A 15,750-nucleotide genomic window follows, 5' to 3' on the forward strand; every position below is an offset into this window, starting at 1 on the left:
CTGGGTGCGGAGCGGGGGCTCCCGGGGGTCCCTGTGCAGAGGGGGAGGGGCGCAGTGGAGTGGACTCCGGGCCGGGTGCGGAGCGGGGAGCCTAGCGGGGTGAATGCTGCCCGCTGGGCGCTCCGGGCTAACCTCTGCTCCACCCCACAGGGAGGCTGTTCCAGACCCGCCCTCGGGATGAAGGACTCGCTGTCGCTGCTCGCCCGGATCCCAGCCCACCCTGACTCTCGCTGCTGGTTCCTGGCCTGGGACCCCTCTGGGACCCTGCTGGCCTCCTGCGGGGGAGACCGCAGCATCCGCATCTGGGGCAAGGAGGGTAGGGAACCGCTGCCAAGTCGGGCCTGCTCTGTCAGCTGGTGGGTGGGGACCCAGCTCTGTCCCAGGAAGGTGAAATCCCAGCTGCTCCTGGAGTCTCCTGGGTCCAGGGAGCCCGTGGGCTGCTGCGTCCCGTAGTGCCTTGGCCATAGGCAAAGCTATTTGTGAGCGGGGCTGAGAAGGGAGCTCTGGCTGCCAAGCCTCCCGCTCTTCGCTTATCTCTCTCTTGTCCTCTGCCCTAGGGGATGGCTGGGTGTGCAAGTCGGTGCTGGGCGAGGGGCACCAGAGGACCATCCGGAAGGTAGCCTGGTCCCCGTGTGGGAGCTACCTGGCTTCAGCCAGCTTTGATGCCACCACCTGTATTTGGAAGAAGAGCCAGGATGAGTTTGAGGTACAGCTGTCTCCACGGGGCTGAGTGTAGAGGATGCTTGTGGAGTCAGTGCTGGTGTCAGGTGCTGATTTGAGTGCCCTCCAGAAGTATCAACAGAGCTCAGAGAGCAGCAGAACACACATTCTCACCCACACACCCTGCTACTGTGCCCCCTGCAGATGCAGTGGGTGGCCCCGGATTGCTGTCTGTCTGCATCTTAGTGATTGTCCATCGGTCAGATGTCAGTTAGAGCTGAGCACAATATTTATTCATTGACAATTTAGGGTCACTTGACCCAAAATGATTCGTGAATTTGACATACATTCACCAAATAGTTCCATCCCCAAAACTTTCTGAGATGTAGGCGCCATTCACCAAACTGGAGGAGGTGCTGCGTCCCTTGTAAGTTTTAGGCAATGGCTAGGGCCCTCCCCTCCAATTCCACCATTGCAGGGGTGGTCTCCCCTAGATTCAGTTCCCCCCTCTGTTTGGTGTGAGTGCCCTAGTCACTGGGCTGTGGATCTCTCGCTGTCTCGCCTGTTAAAGTTCTTCCATTGTGGATAACTAGTCATTGGAGCAGGGTGGGTATCCTGCCACCCAGGTGGGTACCCTGACCACCAGTGTCTTTCTCACTGGCCCAGTGACTGAGTATTTTGTACAAAGTGGTACAGAACCACCGACAACCATACACACACCCCAGCCCACTTTGTAGATCTTCATTTCTTTTGCAGGGCTGTTGAGGAATGATGAGAAATACATTAAAGATTGGGAAATGCTTTGACCAATACTGATGAACAGCATTATATAAGAGCTAGGTGGTGGTATGTGAAAAAGTGCTGCAAATCAAAAGAGTTTGTTTTGGGTTGAACAAAATGTTTAAACAGTTTCTGGTCACTTTTTCAATTCGCTGGAATCTTGCAAAATTTTCAGATTTAGTTTGGCCCAAACCATTCCCCCTTCCCCCTCATTTGTTAGAACTGCAGCAAACTGAAAAATCAGTTATTTGTCCAGCTCTAGCATCAAGCACGTTTCCTAGGCAGGGTGCTGTCTGAAATACGGTACTCTGGATTGTCCTCTGGGGGTGCGGGCTCTTGGGTGGGGCTTTGAATGAGGAGTTGGGGTGCAGGAGGGTGCTCTAGGCTGGGACGAAGGGGTTCGGAGGGCGGGAGGGGGATCAGGGCTGGGGAAGGGGGTTAGGGCGCGGAAGGGGGTCATGGGTGCAGGCTCCGGGCGGTGCTTACCTCAAGCAGCTCTCAGTAGCAGCGGCATGTCCCCCCTCTGTCTCCTACTCAGGCGCTGCCCCTACAGCTCCCCTGGCTGCCCCTATGTATAGGAGCCAGAGGGGGGACATGTCGCTGCTTTTGGGAGCTGAGCGGGGCAAGCCCCCAACCCCACTGCCCGGCGAGAGCTCGAGGGCCGGATTAAAATGTCTGGAGGGCTGGATGTGGCACCCGGGCTGTAGTTTGCCCACCCCTGTCCTAACCTCTTGTAATAACTGGCTAAGCCATGAACCCCTTCCAAAATGCATGAGTATTAACTATTCTAATGCTGGATAATCTTGTTCTTCATATAAATGTCCAATCTCTCATAGAACTAAGTAATGCTCATGGCCTCAGTGGTATCCCATAGCAGGGAGTTCCATGGGCTAATCACTGCTTGTGTGAAACAACTTCCCCTTCGATCACTTTTGAACTTGTCCTCTTTCAGTTTCATTGAGTGTCCCTTGTTCTTGTGATCAAGAGCCTGCAAGGAGATCTCTAGGGCGTGGCTTGAAATGGGAACATATATTCATAAAGACGCAGAGTTTCCAATTTAGTGCTAGATTCCCCACTCTCGGCGGATGGCTGGCCCAGTACCTCTGGGGGCAGCTTCCCTACAAGACATGGAGTTGCAGTTGGGTGCATATGGGATGAGTGCAATGGGGTTACAGCAGGGGGGATGTGGGCTGGCATGTGGAGCTGCGCTGAGTGTTCCCATAGAGTCTGTTTGAATTCCTGGCTGCAGGTCTTCCTGGGAGGAAGGTTTCTCTCTGTCCCCAGCTGCCGGGGCTCTGAATCGCTTATGGTGGGTTGTCTGAGCCCTCCTTGTTCTGCTTTCAGCGAGTCACTCGTCTCTTCTCCTGCTCCCTCTGGGCCCCTTTGGACCAATGGGGACACTGGGAGCATGTGGCAGAGCTAGGCTCCTCCCTCCCTGGGGCTGGCTTAAGCACAAACTCCTTCTCTCCCTCTGACAGTGTGTGACCACCCTGGAGGGACATGAAAACGAGGTGAAGTCCGTATCCTGGGCCCCATCCGGCAGCCTCCTGGCCACCTGCAGCCGAGACAAGAGCGTCTGGGTCTGGGAAGGTGAGAGACAGGTCTGAGGGGTGGGGGGACCAGGAGCACCATGGGAGATATGTGGGGAACCAGGTTTGACGGCTCTCAGGACTGAGAGTCATCTTGTTACCCCGTACCTCCGGCTTGCCCATGGTGCCTGGATGTTAGTTCCTGGACACCGCCAGCCTTTCAGCCGCTCTCTCTCCTCTGGGCTAGGCTAACAATCTGCCTTGCAGGTTAACAAGAGGTGCACCCCAGTCTCCAAGTCCCTTTGAAGTATTCCTCTGATATCCAGCCCCTGACACTGGCTACTTACAGAAATCCTGTAACTTCTGCCCTCAAAGGAGCAGGTTACCCCAGTTTGACCTTAAATCACCACTCCTGTACAACACATAGCCCTTGTGAACACTTCTAATAAAACAAAAGAAGGTTTATGTAAGAGTAAAGATTCCACCAGACACAAAGCCGAGTGGTGGAAACAAATGGTTACAATGAAACCAAAACTATAAACCACGCACTAGGACCTACATTTATTAACAGTTCCCTTTCCTAGCTAATAAGGGAGGTTGTGTCCCCCGTCCCCCCCGAAAAGTTCAGTCTCTGGCAGAGCTGGCTGCTTCTCAGGAGCCAGGATCCACATGTTCATGACAACACCCCTGCTCTTCAAGATGAGTGTCTTTCCTACTGAATCAGTCTTTGGTCTCTGTTCACAGCTGGGGTGCTGTCTGTAACAAGGTTTTCTTTTTCCCTCCATGTGGTTTTGATTGCAGTTGACTTTGATGCTTTTCCCTTGACTGATCTGGGAGGGGGCAAGGGTAGACAATTGACTCTTGCATTACATCACCAGCCAACCAGGCCTGGGTGACAGCGTCCTGCTGCTGGAATGGGCTGTCACCGAGATGCATGGTTCCCTGGGGGCTGACTTTTACTCCAAGATCATAAGTCACCATTTTCAATATAGTTCTATTATTCCTTAACTATTGCCCTTATGTACATCGTGCAATGAGTATCGATAAGTTTCAAGCTTTCAGTAGAGACCTCACATGCTACCATGATATACCGGGGACCTGAGTTTGTCAGGTCCGAGACACGAGTTACTTGTCAAGAACAGTGAACCGTTGGCACCGATGAGCCTGTATCACACTAGGCGTGTCAAGAAACATGAGGCGGGACCATGGGTGGGAGGCTGGGACCTGAGACCTGGAGGATCATGGGAGAGATGTGGGCAGACTAGCTGGGTCTGGGAAGGGGCGGCTGAAGGACTAAGGGGCAGCCCTGTTATCTGTGCTGACCTATTTAGGTTGGGTGCTGCAGAGCCAGGGCTTCTCCTTTGCCCCTCCGTTGGGCAGTCACAGGGATGCAGAAGGGTACTGGGCAGAGTCCCTGGCTGCGTTCACCCACAACCCCTTCTCTCTCACAGTGGACGAAGAGGACGAATACGAGTGTGTGAGTGTCCTGAACGCCCACACGCAGGATGTCAAGCACGTGGTCTGGCATCCCAACCAGGAGGTGAGGGCTGTCCCCAATGGCCTCCCTAGCCCCCTCATGTGCTCCCACCCAGGTCTTCAGTCGCTCCAAACAGCTGCTGTCCTGGTGCAGTGTCTGTTGTTGCTGTGATCCTAGGCAGGTGCCAAAGGTGGTGGGAGTTGGTGGTGCAGCTAGAGCTGGGAGAGGCATCCACTGGGTCTGATTCTGGGCAGAGGCACAAAGGTGATCAGCTGACTGGCTCCCTTTTACCCAGCTTCCTGAGCAAGAGGCATACAGATTCCCCCCAACCCTGCCAGTGGAGGGCAACCCTGCCTTTAGAGGGAGCTCTGCTGTTCTGGGAAAAAGGGGGGCTTCAGGCTTGGCTCCCTGAGGCCACGTTCCCCTTAGCCTGTCTCTCTTCTTTCAGCCTGGGGGGGATCTAAAGGGCACATTTTCGGTGGGTGTGTGAGGTCCCGTGTGCTGTCCCCCATCCTGGATCTCCTGATCCTGAGCTCATTTGTGTTCCGCCTTTCCCCCATCAGCTGCTGGCATCAGCCAGCTATGACGACACGGTGAAGCTGTACCGCGAAGAGGAGGATGACTGGGTGTGCTGTGCCACGCTGGAGGGACATGAGTCCACGGTGTGGAGCCTTGCCTTCGACCAGAGTGGGGAGCGCCTGGCCTCCTGCAGCGACGACAAGACCGTGCGCATCTGGCACCAGTACAAACCAGGCAATGAGCAAGGTGAGCAGGGCAAGCTGGGGGCAGAGTCTCTTATCGCTGGAGCCACTCCTACCCCACTGCCATCCTGGAAGACTGGAGCACTAGAGAGAGAGCGGTGCGTTGGTACCGTCCCTAGTATATACAGCTGCGGAAATGGGAGAGGATTTGCCCAAGGTCACACAAGGAGTTGGTGGCAGAGCTGAGAATGGAAAGCAGGACTCTGGACTCCTTGTCCCCTGCTCTAACCATTAGAGTCACTCCCCTTTATATGTAGCACTGGTCTGGGTGAAGCTGGTTGAGAGCGAGGGACAAACAGCCCTGGCTAGTCAGACAAATGACTCAGGAAAGTGCTGTGCCAGCTTCCCCTGAAACCTCTGCCAGTGCACATATACCCTGGCAAAGGTAACCCAAACGCTCTGCATCTCTGAGTCAGGCCCAACTGGCACCTGTGCCTATAGGGGGAGCAGACCAGCCTCCAAGGAAACCTACCTGTGCTTTGCTCATTTCACCCCTCATTCTGGAGCAGCCGAATCTGTGACTGTCACAGAGTCACCGGGCCAATGCTCTGAAACAGCTCCCTATGAAGCCAGTCAGGAATCTGGGGGAGCCTCCTCTCTCTGAGCAGACTGTCGCCAGGGCAAGAAGCTTCCACAGCTTTGATCTTCCTGGGTCTGACCCCGGAGCATTCAGCTTCCCCTGCCCCTCTATGCGCTTCCCATAGCGAGTCCGCCCGTGTGGGGCTCCTGGGGAAGCCAGAGTGCCCTGCAGCCCAACTCCACAGTCAGCAGAGACTTGTCTCAACCAGTGTAAAACGGAAGGTTTATTAGTCGAGAGGAACACAGCGTAGAACAGAACTTGTTAGCACAGAAATCAGTGACTTTCAGCCATGTTCATCTTGGGGGAATCCTGGGCCAGATGCCCTGGACTCCCCCTCCAGTTCCCCCAAGCAGACTGCCCAGCTTCCACTGACCTGTCCTCAGGCACCCCCCTTTTCTCCTCCTTCTGGTATTGTCTTGCTTCCCAGGCAAAGTGTCTCCTGGTTGTCATCTAGTGGCATCCTCACCTGCCCCCGAGGGTCTAGCAAAAGTCACACACCCTTATTCCCACCACCTAGGCATTGGTGGAGCACACTGGGAAACTGAGGCACATGCAAAACAGTAAGACTCACAGGCTCACATACAAGATAAGAAGGGAAAATCCCCACCTCGTCACAGTGACACCTACTGATTTACATTCACTTATTGCCACTGGGATGCTTGGTCCAGAGCTACAGACCTCCCCTAGAGCCGGGTGCCCCAATGGTCCGGTGTTCATTGCCCTAGAGTCCAGGCAGACTTTCCCCATGTGCTGAAACAAAGACTGCACTGCCCCTACCCATCAGGCCCTGGGGCAGTGCTAGCGTGACCCAGTGTCTTCCCTTCCTGGTCCAGAACTGGAACCCGGTAGCAAGTGCTGCACGCTCTGCAGGCAGAACTGCTCTGATTGCTGTCTGGTGTATTGCAGGGGTGGTCTGCAGCGGCGCTGACCCCAGCTGGAAATGCATCTGCACCCTGTCTGGCTTCCACACCAGAACCATTTACGATGTGGCATGGTGAGCCTGGGTCTTGGAATGCTCAGTCCAATCCACACTCCGTGGTGGGAGGGGTTTGTCCTGCAGGGACCCCTGAATACTTGTGTGAGAATCACTCCCAGGACACGGGGACTGCAGGCCACGCACTGACTGATGCAGCTGAGGCCCTGCCTGCCAGAAGCTGCTTCACATCACTCCTGTCCTTGAAGCATGATGGGAATTTTGGGGTCTGGCCAACACCCGTGCAGTGGGGCCATGATCAAGTTAGCACAGTGGGTAGTTCCCACAGCACCACCAACCTGCTAGGCCAGAAGGAGCTCCAGTTCTGGGGCCTCTCATGTAGCTGTAGGTCACCAAGAAAGAGCCTATTGCCACTGAACTGTTCTGAGTGCTGGAGGACTTGACTCCAGCTGCTTCCAGCCCAGGACCCCTCCCATTTAGCGGTGGGAGAGTGGCAGGAATGGTCAGGCCCCCACTGTCAGATGTTTAAAATAGCACTGTCTCTGTGCAGTGGAGAGACCTGAGTTTACTCCTGGGGAATTCTGCGCCACCACCCAGTGCAGAATTTGCACAGAATTAATGTTCTGTGCAAAATTTCATTTTTTTCCTGCAGAACTGGAGCGGCTGGCTGCCTCTAGGAGCCGCTGTTTCCCCAGCTTGCACTGGGTGGGCGGGTTGTGGTTCCTGGGTTTGCCAGCCCCGCTCAGTCACAGGGTGCGGCTGGCCCCCTTCCTGCACGGGAGGCCAACAAACTGCATCTCCTGGGAAGAGGCAGCTGGGAGCTGCAGGGAGGGGAGACTGAGGGTAAGGAGAGGACTGCGGGGGGGCCAAACCTTTACACTGTGCCCCCCTGCTATCAGCTGGTACAGGTTGTCTCTGCCTGGTGGGACATTAACGCACCTGCATGGCATGGAGCCTGCAGCTAGGCTCTTGAGGGAGGCGGGTATGGGTGTCTGGGCTGGGGGGTACCCTGCAGTTGGGCTCTGGAGGGAGGCGGGCATGAGTGTCTGGGCCGGGGGGTACCCTGCGGCTGGGCGCTGGGCTCTGGAGGGAGGGTGGGGGGAGGGCATGGGTGTCTGGGCTGGGGGGTACCCTGCGGCTGGGCTCTGAGGGTGAAGGGGTACAGGTGTCTGGGCTGGGGGGGCCCTACAGCCCCCTCCCAGTACACACACATCCCTCCACCTCCCCCTGGTAGTGTGCTCTATGGGGAACTTGAAATATGATAACCCTATGGGACCAGGGTGAAAAAAAACGAGAATTGACAGAAAGAGCAAAGGGGCAGAGTTTCCCCCCAGGCTGTGCCCAGCTGGCATATGTGACACACCCAGACTGAGGCACCCAACAAAAACATAACAGAAAACAGGAACTGGTTGTCATGGGGGTTTCTTTAACTCCCTACTCCTGGGGGAACCTCTTTTGTTGTCTGTATTGTTAGACGTACTTGCTGACAGGTATTTTGAAATAAATCACCAAAATAACTGAAACTGGCATCATTATGTGCTGTTATTTTGACATAAAATATGCAGAATTTGGAATTATTTGGTGCAGAATCCCCCCATGAGTACGAGTTATCTGGTCCCCAGTGCAGGCTCCACCTGGCATCAACTACCTTCACCCTTCTCTCCCCCTTTCCAGGGGGCCACCGAGGCTCTTCGCTCCAATCAGTCTGTGCCCCTGGGGCTCTCAGAAGGAAACTGCCTCCACTAAGCCTGCCCCGGTTGAGGGTGGTAACCATGTGCAGTGCCTAATGCAGGGCTCATTCCACTGCTTCTCTCCTTCCTCCAGGCCTTCACCAGCTTCCCAGCTCCTTTTCCCCAAGCAGCCTCCTTGTGCTCCCCCTACCCACCTGGATCGCTGTGCCCCTCGGGCTGGTCATACTTTGTCTGCGCTCCTTGGGGCAGGGACTGGCTTGGCTTCACCATCTCCCCCTGTCATGCTGCAGCAACGTGCAGCGAGAGAATAATCTCTGCTCACTCACTGCCCTCCGTTTGCTGCAGGTGTCGCCTGACGGGAGCATTGGCTACAGCCTGTGGAGATGATGCTATCCGCATATTTGAGGAAGAGCCGCTGTCGAGTCCCCAGCAGCCCACCTTCGCGCTGACCGCCCACATGCCCAGGGCTCACTCCCAGGACGTGAACTGTGTGGCCTGGAATCCCAAGGAGCCGGGGCTGCTGGCTTCATGCAGCGATGATGGAGAAATGGCATTTTGGAAGTACCAGCGGCCAGAGGTTTGCTGAGAAACCCAGCAGTGCAGTGACCCCAGCATAGCCACGGGCCTGGGCCTGTTGTGTGCAGCAGCAGCTGTTAAATGTTTTGCTAAGAGAATACGTGTCCTGCTGGTGGGAGGGGTAATGTTCCCTGCAGCCCTAACCTGCAAAGGGGGAAAAGAGCAGCCACTGCCCCCTCCCCCCCAGGACTTGGATTGCTGGGGTATCAGGGTGAACCCTACCTGTTACTGCTAAACTAGTCTTAAAGGTAGATGAGGGGTGTTCAATTTTTTTGGAGGGGGAGGGGGTGTCTCAAACAGCTTCCCTAGGAAAAGGCTTTCCCTAGGTCTCAGTGGATGGTAAGGGGGCATGAGCAGCTTCCAAAGGGGCCCAGCATCAGTTCCTTCCTGGAGCTGATACGAGGCTGGCAGGATGCTTCAGCGCATGGCTCTTTGCAATAGTGCAACTCCTTGAAAGGAGCCAGGGTCAGGACTGGTTCTGGAGCTGGTCCCTGTTCTGGCCATTACATGGGAAACTGGCATTTCCTAGCTGAGGGTTTCACTGGCAGGGGCCGTTCTTGACCCAGGGTGGTGTGGAGGGAAGGAGGGGGCTGCCTGTGATTGAAGCATTCTAATAAATAATCATGTGCTGTCCCCCCAAATCCTGGCTCCGCTTCATACCCCTGGTGATGTGGTATCAACTGGGCTTAGAGCCAGACGTCTCCAGCAGGCCCCTGGGCCAAGTAGCGTTCTTGGGAAGTCTGGCTGGAAATGAGGTTGCTGAGGTGGCCTTTGGGAGCCTCCCAGAGCAGCAGTGCTAGGGGAGCAGGGCTGTGGGATGTAGCGCTCTGGTTCGTGATGGGTTGGGAGCAGGGGGTGGTCTTGGTCCCAACCAGGCACAAGCTGATAGAGCAATGGTTTTATTACATTGAGCAGTTCAGTATGGTCCCAGGTTTCCCCTGGTTCATTTTCCCTGGCCTGGCAAGGACAACAGTGTCTAGATGGGACTCAGCCTGAGGGCAGCTAGGATCATCAAACTGCTTCCACTGAGTGACCACAGCCCCACTAGTGATCTCAGCAGACACTTCCTCCCTGTGGTACCTTTAACACGCTGGCAGAGCTGGTGGCCTGGTTGGCTGGCTGGAACAGCTCAACTCAAAGTTTCAGGGGCTGGTGCCTGTAAACATGGGAGGGAGACAGAGCCCCCCCTCCTGTGTGAGGCGCAGGCACAGCTGGCTGGAGAGCAAAGCCAGCTGCAGGCCGTGTTAACACCTTCTGCCAGGCCATAGTCTGCTTGGCCACCCTCCCACTAGCATTTCACCCGCTGACCGACCCCCCCAGCCAAAGCCAAGTGGCATACGGCAGAGAGGAGAAGGGGAGGGTGGCCCCTGGGAGCTGGTGGGGATGCAGAGCCCTGGGCTGTGCAATGCACCCAGGCTCAGAAACAACAAAATGTGCATGGCCCCAGTTGTATCATCCTGTGACTACCAGGAGCCCTGAGCGCCAGCCTGTGAGCCCAGACAATCCAGCTTAGCCTCGTCTGTCTTCACCTTGTGCTGACTTTCAAACAATGTTATGAACAGGCTGAGTTGGACTTTTGTTAGATTGGACAAGTGGGTGCCAGCCTCTGCCAGCACTCCAGCTAGGAGCAGGGCTTGGACACGCTGTCAGTCTTGAGTGCTTGAGGTTCTTGAAGGCAAGATACTGCTAGTGTCTTAATAGACTCTTTAGAGAGGCTAAACTCAGCTCCTAGCAGGGCCAGCACTTCAAGCTGGCTGTGGGATGGTGGAGTTCCTTTGGGTTATGGGGCTTTGCAAAGGCAAGTTCTCCCTGTTTTAGACGTGGGGCAGAGCAGGGGCACAGCTAGGAATGGAGCCCAGGTGTCTCACTCGAGATACAGCCACCCCATCATGTCTGCCCCCAGCAGCCAGTACTGGCAGGGGAGCTGGGCTGGAGATGCTGCCATAGGGCTAGGAAACACAGAACTGAATGAGAGGACGGCTCCAGTCCCCAGCTGGGATACAGGGCTGGAACCACCGAGGGTTCAGGCATGAGCAAGTCCCCCCCAGAGTGTGGTGAGATGGGCCTCTGAGGAAGTGGGAGAGCTCTAGAGCTGGGATGCCGCTCACGCCCTCTGTTCGCTAGTCATAATTCCTCCCAACAGCCAGTGCCTGGGCCTGGAGGCTCCAGGCAACAGAGGAACAAACCAGGATGAGACACGCACCCCCAGCAAGTTATTCCGCAGGACGCCAGGGACTGGAGGTTGTTTCTAAAGAGCTTTATTGAGGCCAAGGTCCTTGACCTGCCCCCCCCTCTAAAACCACTGTACAAAGCCTGGCTGCTTAGCTACAACCATCAGCATCTGAAACACAGGCTCAGCGAGGCGAGACGTCTCCTGCACATGCCACGGGCTGTCCTCACTGGTGCTACCGGCCCCAGCAGCAGCAGTGAGGAATGGGGCAGCTCAGAGCTACCGGGGAGTTTATGATTTAAACAGGCCAGGTCGCCCCACACAGCCAGCACAGAAGCAGGCAGTCCCGCAGGCCCCACTACACTGGGGGAAGGGCCCAGTGCTGCCCACACTCACACGGACACATTAAAACAAATGCCAAAGCTGTACCCGCTGTTCCCTTGGAACCACTGGGGATGCCTCAGCTGCGCCCAGGTCTCCGCTACCAGGCAGGGAGGCCCAGGCCAGCTTTGGCTAAGGCCCGGCTCAGTCTGAGTCGCTGTCGCTCTCTGCCTCCTTCACGTCCACGCTGAATTTATACTCCTGGTCACAGCCCATGTAGGCATCGCTCATGAAGTAGAGGGTGTAGTTGTGGGCACCTGTGGCTGGGGCCACAAAATCCAGTTTCACCTAAACAAACAAAGGCGTTTGAGCTGGTAGCTGGGCAGAGGGGCTAGCGCTGGGCAGGGGAAGGGTCTTCCCAGGGGCTCAGATCTTGTGTCTCTAGCGTACGGGGTGATGTGCCCTGTTCCTCTGGGTCAGAATCAGCACTCCCTGTGAGCTAGGCATTAGCCCCAGGTGAAATGGGGAAACTGAGGCGGGGGGGCTACGACTTGCCCAAGGTCACACTGAGGTAGTGGCAGAACCAAGACACCCTCATTCTCAGGTCATGCCTCCCTGGCCATGGCTACACTGCTATTGATACGCATGCGAGCCTGCGTGTATGAGTCACAATTCCCAGCCCTCACTCGCAGGGCTGCGTCAGGCACTAAGCCAGGTGTCCTCCGAGTCACAGGAGGGCTGGCCTGGTGTGCTGTGTGCGCTACAGCTGCGGGCAGGACAGCCCTTCTCAGGGACACTGAAATGCCAGTGGAATGTCACAGGCTGGTTTGATCTAGCACCCGCCCACTGCCAGGGACCTTGCTGGCAGGCAGCCCGGAAGTGCCAATGCCCCGCAGCAGGGCTGCACGAAGTCCCCCTCCCTCCATACCACAGCTCACCTTGGCCTTCTGCTGCAGGGTCAGCCTCTTGATGGAAATGAGGCTGTTGGATTTGGAGTCTCCGATCACCACCCACCAGCCCTCCTCACGTTTCTGCAGAGGAAACAACCAGCAGTTAACAGTCCCTGCCCACAATGGAGGGAGGAGCTCCCCTAGCTATGTTCCACCCCCTGCCCTGCAGTTACAACCAGGCTGGCCAGCAAGGAGCCCAGAGACAGTCATCCTGCTCGAGGGCCCAGTGCAGCTCCCCCAGCCCAGCGAGGGCTTCCCGGCCAGCTCTGTTCCAGGGGGGGTGTGTGGGGACCTGGGCTGCCCCAGCCCCATCCTAGCTGTCGGGTGGCTCAGCCAGTCACAGCCACGAAGGCAGCAGTTCCCTCTGCAAGCACACCAACATACCTGGGGGAAGAGGGGAGCAATGACAGGTCCCGTGACCTCCTCCTCTCGCTCCAGCTGCACCAGCACCACCACCGGCCCTCCGCTGCAGACAGAAACAAGAGGTAAGCAAGGTCCTGTTGCCTCCCCAGCGCCTGGATTCAGCACCCAGGGATGCCAATGGCTCTGCCTATCCCTTCCCTGGCACTCGCTGCAGGCAGCTCCCAGCTCACCTGCGGATACTCTCCTTCTCCACCACCTCATAGGAGAGCTCGATGTTAGGGTATCGGTTGCAGAAACGGGCCACGTCAGCGATCTGGGCATCAGAGAGCTGCAACAGGCCGTTGCGGTCCTCGTCCTCCATCTCCATGATGTCGAAGACGCTCTCCACCCCCTGCAACGAAGCACACAGAGTGCAGGCATTGAGCAAACCCTCGAGACTTTAGAACACACCCTGTGCTGTCTGCAGTGCCAGGAACACAGCCTGCGCCAGCTCCCTACACCGGGCAGGGCGCCAGCACCAGGCTTCAACTGCAGCCTTTGGCACCAGCGCCAAGAGCCTGGCGCTCTCCACCCTAAAAGGCCAGGGCTGGAGCAACAGGGGAAGAGGTTACCCACGTACCAACTGAAATGCAGCTGGTGCAGCAAAAAACGTTCAACCCGTTTCACAAAAACAAGGGCAGGCATCTGCATCTAGCCAGGCTCTGGGGCGCCCCCACCCAGAACTCCCCAGTCCCCCTCCCCCGCTCTCACCTTGTCCGTGCAGCGCTTGATGTGCTCCGAAGTGAAGTGAGGCAGCTGCTTCAGGTATGAGTCCTTCGACCACATGGCCTGGGTAACCATCTGGGCCAGCTCCATGGCCGCCAGGGCCGGACTGAGCCAGCCGTTGCTGGACAGAACATCCACGCAGGCCTGGATCAGACGAATTGCCTGGACAGGGAGAGAGCTGTCATGCCGGGGAATGGCGAGGAGTGCAGTATAGGGACACAGACATCAGCTAGCTCAGCCCCCAGCCCTTCCACACATGCCAGCCTTGCCCCCAGGAGAAGAAGTTCCGCCCCCTCCCCCCCCAGGAAGGCAGGTAGTTATGGGCCTGACCACTCCACTCAGTTCTAAACTCTGAAAGAGCCCCACTGAGTGCCCACCCCACCTCAAGCACTGTGGGCACCGCCTCCCCCCACACCTTGCTGAGGATCTCCTCCGTGTCGGACTGCAGCTCAGCGCTCAGCTGCATGCGGGACAGGTGAGCCTGCAGCAGCAGGTTGGTCTTGACGTGGGGGTCGTTGAACTTGGGGTTATTCAGTTTATGAGGGACTTTCTGCGCCAGCTGGGAAGAGAGAGAGAGAGAGAGAGAGAGAGAGAGAGAGAGAAGCCAAGTTGTCTCTTTGGCCATTTGAAGCAGAGAGCCTGGCACGGCCAACCAGAGCCTATGTCCATCATCCATCCAGTGCTGTAACAACTAGATCCAGCTTCCCCCGGGCTGTATCCTACCGCTGTTGCCCCTCACCCAGGGGAACAGATCCCCAGAGACTCTCCTGAATACCTCAGCAACTACTCCAGGAATGATCTAACCTAGGAGCTGACAACCAAAGCACCACAGCACCGCCAGAGAACGGTGCTCTCGTACAGCAGCTGGGGATGCCTGGCCTTCTGAGACTCCAACTTCAGGGCCACGACAGCTGCCCCTGCACGGTCTGGGACAACCCGTTCGTTCAAGCGTCCGAGTGAGCAGCTAGTCACTGATCTAGCTTAGACCTAGAATCTAGGCCGCTGGGTATGGAGCCCAGCACTCACCTGCCGCAGAAGGTTATCCTCGTGGTGCCTGATGGGGATGTTCTCGTACTCAGCAGCGTTGGAGATGATTTCAATCAGCCCTCGCACCTTGGTCTTGGCATTCAGAGACATGCTGAAGAGCTCTAGGGAAGCCGAGGCAGGAAGACGGGTCAGGGGGAGCCCAGCAGCAGCAGGAGACCCCAGTGTCTGGGAACAGATCCATCTGCTGCTGGGCTGGCTTAGAGGCACCGAATCAAGTGTCCCAGGAACAGATCTTTCTATGCAGCATCAGCAAGAGCGCCCCCCCCTCCCCCAGCTGTGACCCCCACCCACCAGGATGGGCGCACTGCAGGGCTGACAGGCCAACACCCTCCCCCCCCACCACTGGAGGAGGTGAGAGCTCACTGCTCTCCCTTCCAGGCCAGGAGCAGCAATATGCGCTGCCTGGCTGCCCTCCCGGGTGGGTCCCTCACCGATCGTGGTGTAGTTAATGTAGTAATAGGCTGCGATCATGCCCAGGTTGAGGGGCGCCACGTCCATCTCATCCTCGATGCTGATGCACTTGGACTGCTCCAGATCACTAAGGGTCTGCTCCACCAGCTCGGACAGGTGGTCTGACAGGTGTCTGTGAGATACCCCTGCAAACACAAGAGGCAGATCAGACAAGGCAGCACAGCAGAGGGGCTTTGCAATGCTTGGGGAACTGCCAGGCTGCCCTAAGCCAGCCAGAGAGAACGGGTTAGTGCTAAAAATGCCAGCTGTCCAGAGGCTCCTCACATCCCCACCCCAACACACTCAGCTTCCTCCATCTCGCGCGGCTCACCCTGCAGGTTGTAGTAGTTGGGGTTCTGGGTCATCCTGCGGTACAGGAAGGTCCAGGTGAGGTAGTCCACAGCATCCTGCTTGTTCTCGATGGTCTTGGTGACAATCTCAGCATTGAAGTGGTCATGCATGCAGTGATCCAGGTGCGACTCCACCGGGAGGGGCTCATACAGGAACTTCTTGAAGAAATCCTGCAGCAGGGAGAATGGAACCAGACAAAGCAGGCGTGAAACTCAGGAGAAAGTGACCCCTTCCACTTTGGACAGATTCGCCCCCACCCCACAAGAGCATCCCTCTTCAGTGGCACACCGGAGCAGCACAGCCGTCCAGGTCCTGGAGAGCTCGGGGCGCTCACGCGTGGAGTCG

At 56.8% G+C, this 15,750-nt stretch overlaps 2 protein-coding genes across 2 annotated transcripts in view; one reads left to right on the plus strand and one right to left on the minus strand.

The window, feature by feature from the left end:
- The first annotated feature begins 31 nt into the window (after positions 1-31).
- Positions 32-9,621, plus strand: CIAO1 (cytosolic iron-sulfur assembly component 1). Its single transcript, XM_054019350.1, has 7 exons — positions 32-316; positions 558-706; positions 2,919-3,030; positions 4,421-4,509; positions 5,010-5,211; positions 6,694-6,781; positions 8,758-9,621. The coding sequence occupies exons 1-7, from the start codon at positions 178-180 to the stop codon at positions 8,996-8,998; spliced, it is 1,020 nt and encodes a 339-aa protein (XP_053875325.1). The 5' UTR covers positions 32-177; the 3' UTR covers positions 8,999-9,621.
- Positions 9,622-11,224: 1,603 nt separating this feature from the next.
- SNRNP200 (small nuclear ribonucleoprotein U5 subunit 200) overlaps positions 11,225-15,750 on the minus strand; it is a 43,199-nt gene continuing 38,673 nt past the window's right edge. The window contains exons 37-45 of the mRNA XM_054017560.1: positions 15,386-15,575; positions 15,036-15,200; positions 14,584-14,705; positions 13,973-14,116; positions 13,543-13,719; positions 13,023-13,183; positions 12,814-12,895; positions 12,418-12,510; positions 11,225-11,827 (exon numbers count right to left, since the gene is read on the minus strand). Of these exons, the coding sequence (XP_053873535.1) occupies positions 11,684-11,827; positions 12,418-12,510; positions 12,814-12,895; positions 13,023-13,183; positions 13,543-13,719; positions 13,973-14,116; positions 14,584-14,705; positions 15,036-15,200; positions 15,386-15,575 (1,278 nt within the window). The 3' untranslated portion in view covers positions 11,225-11,683. The remainder of the gene's footprint in view (positions 11,828-12,417; positions 12,511-12,813; positions 12,896-13,022; positions 13,184-13,542; positions 13,720-13,972; positions 14,117-14,583; positions 14,706-15,035; positions 15,201-15,385; positions 15,576-15,750) is intronic.

This window comes from Malaclemys terrapin, chromosome 2 (assembly GCF_027887155.1).
Source record: "Malaclemys terrapin pileata isolate rMalTer1 chromosome 2, rMalTer1.hap1, whole genome shotgun sequence".
In the NCBI taxonomy this organism is placed as follows: Eukaryota; Metazoa; Chordata; order Testudines; family Emydidae; genus Malaclemys; species Malaclemys terrapin.

Excerpts from the sequence above, each read along its gene's own strand:
- CIAO1 (XM_054019350.1), top strand. The coding sequence starts at position 178 with ATGAAGGACTCGCTGTCGCTGCTCGCCCGGATCCCAGCCCACCCTGAC. Across the intron at positions 4,510-5,009 it reads TCTGGCATCCCAACCAGGAG|CTGCTGGCATCAGCCAGCTA; the intron begins GTGAGGGCTGTC and ends TTCCCCCATCAG. Across the intron at positions 6,782-8,757 it reads ACCATTTACGATGTGGCATG|GTGTCGCCTGACGGGAGCAT; the intron begins GTGAGCCTGGGT and ends CGTTTGCTGCAG.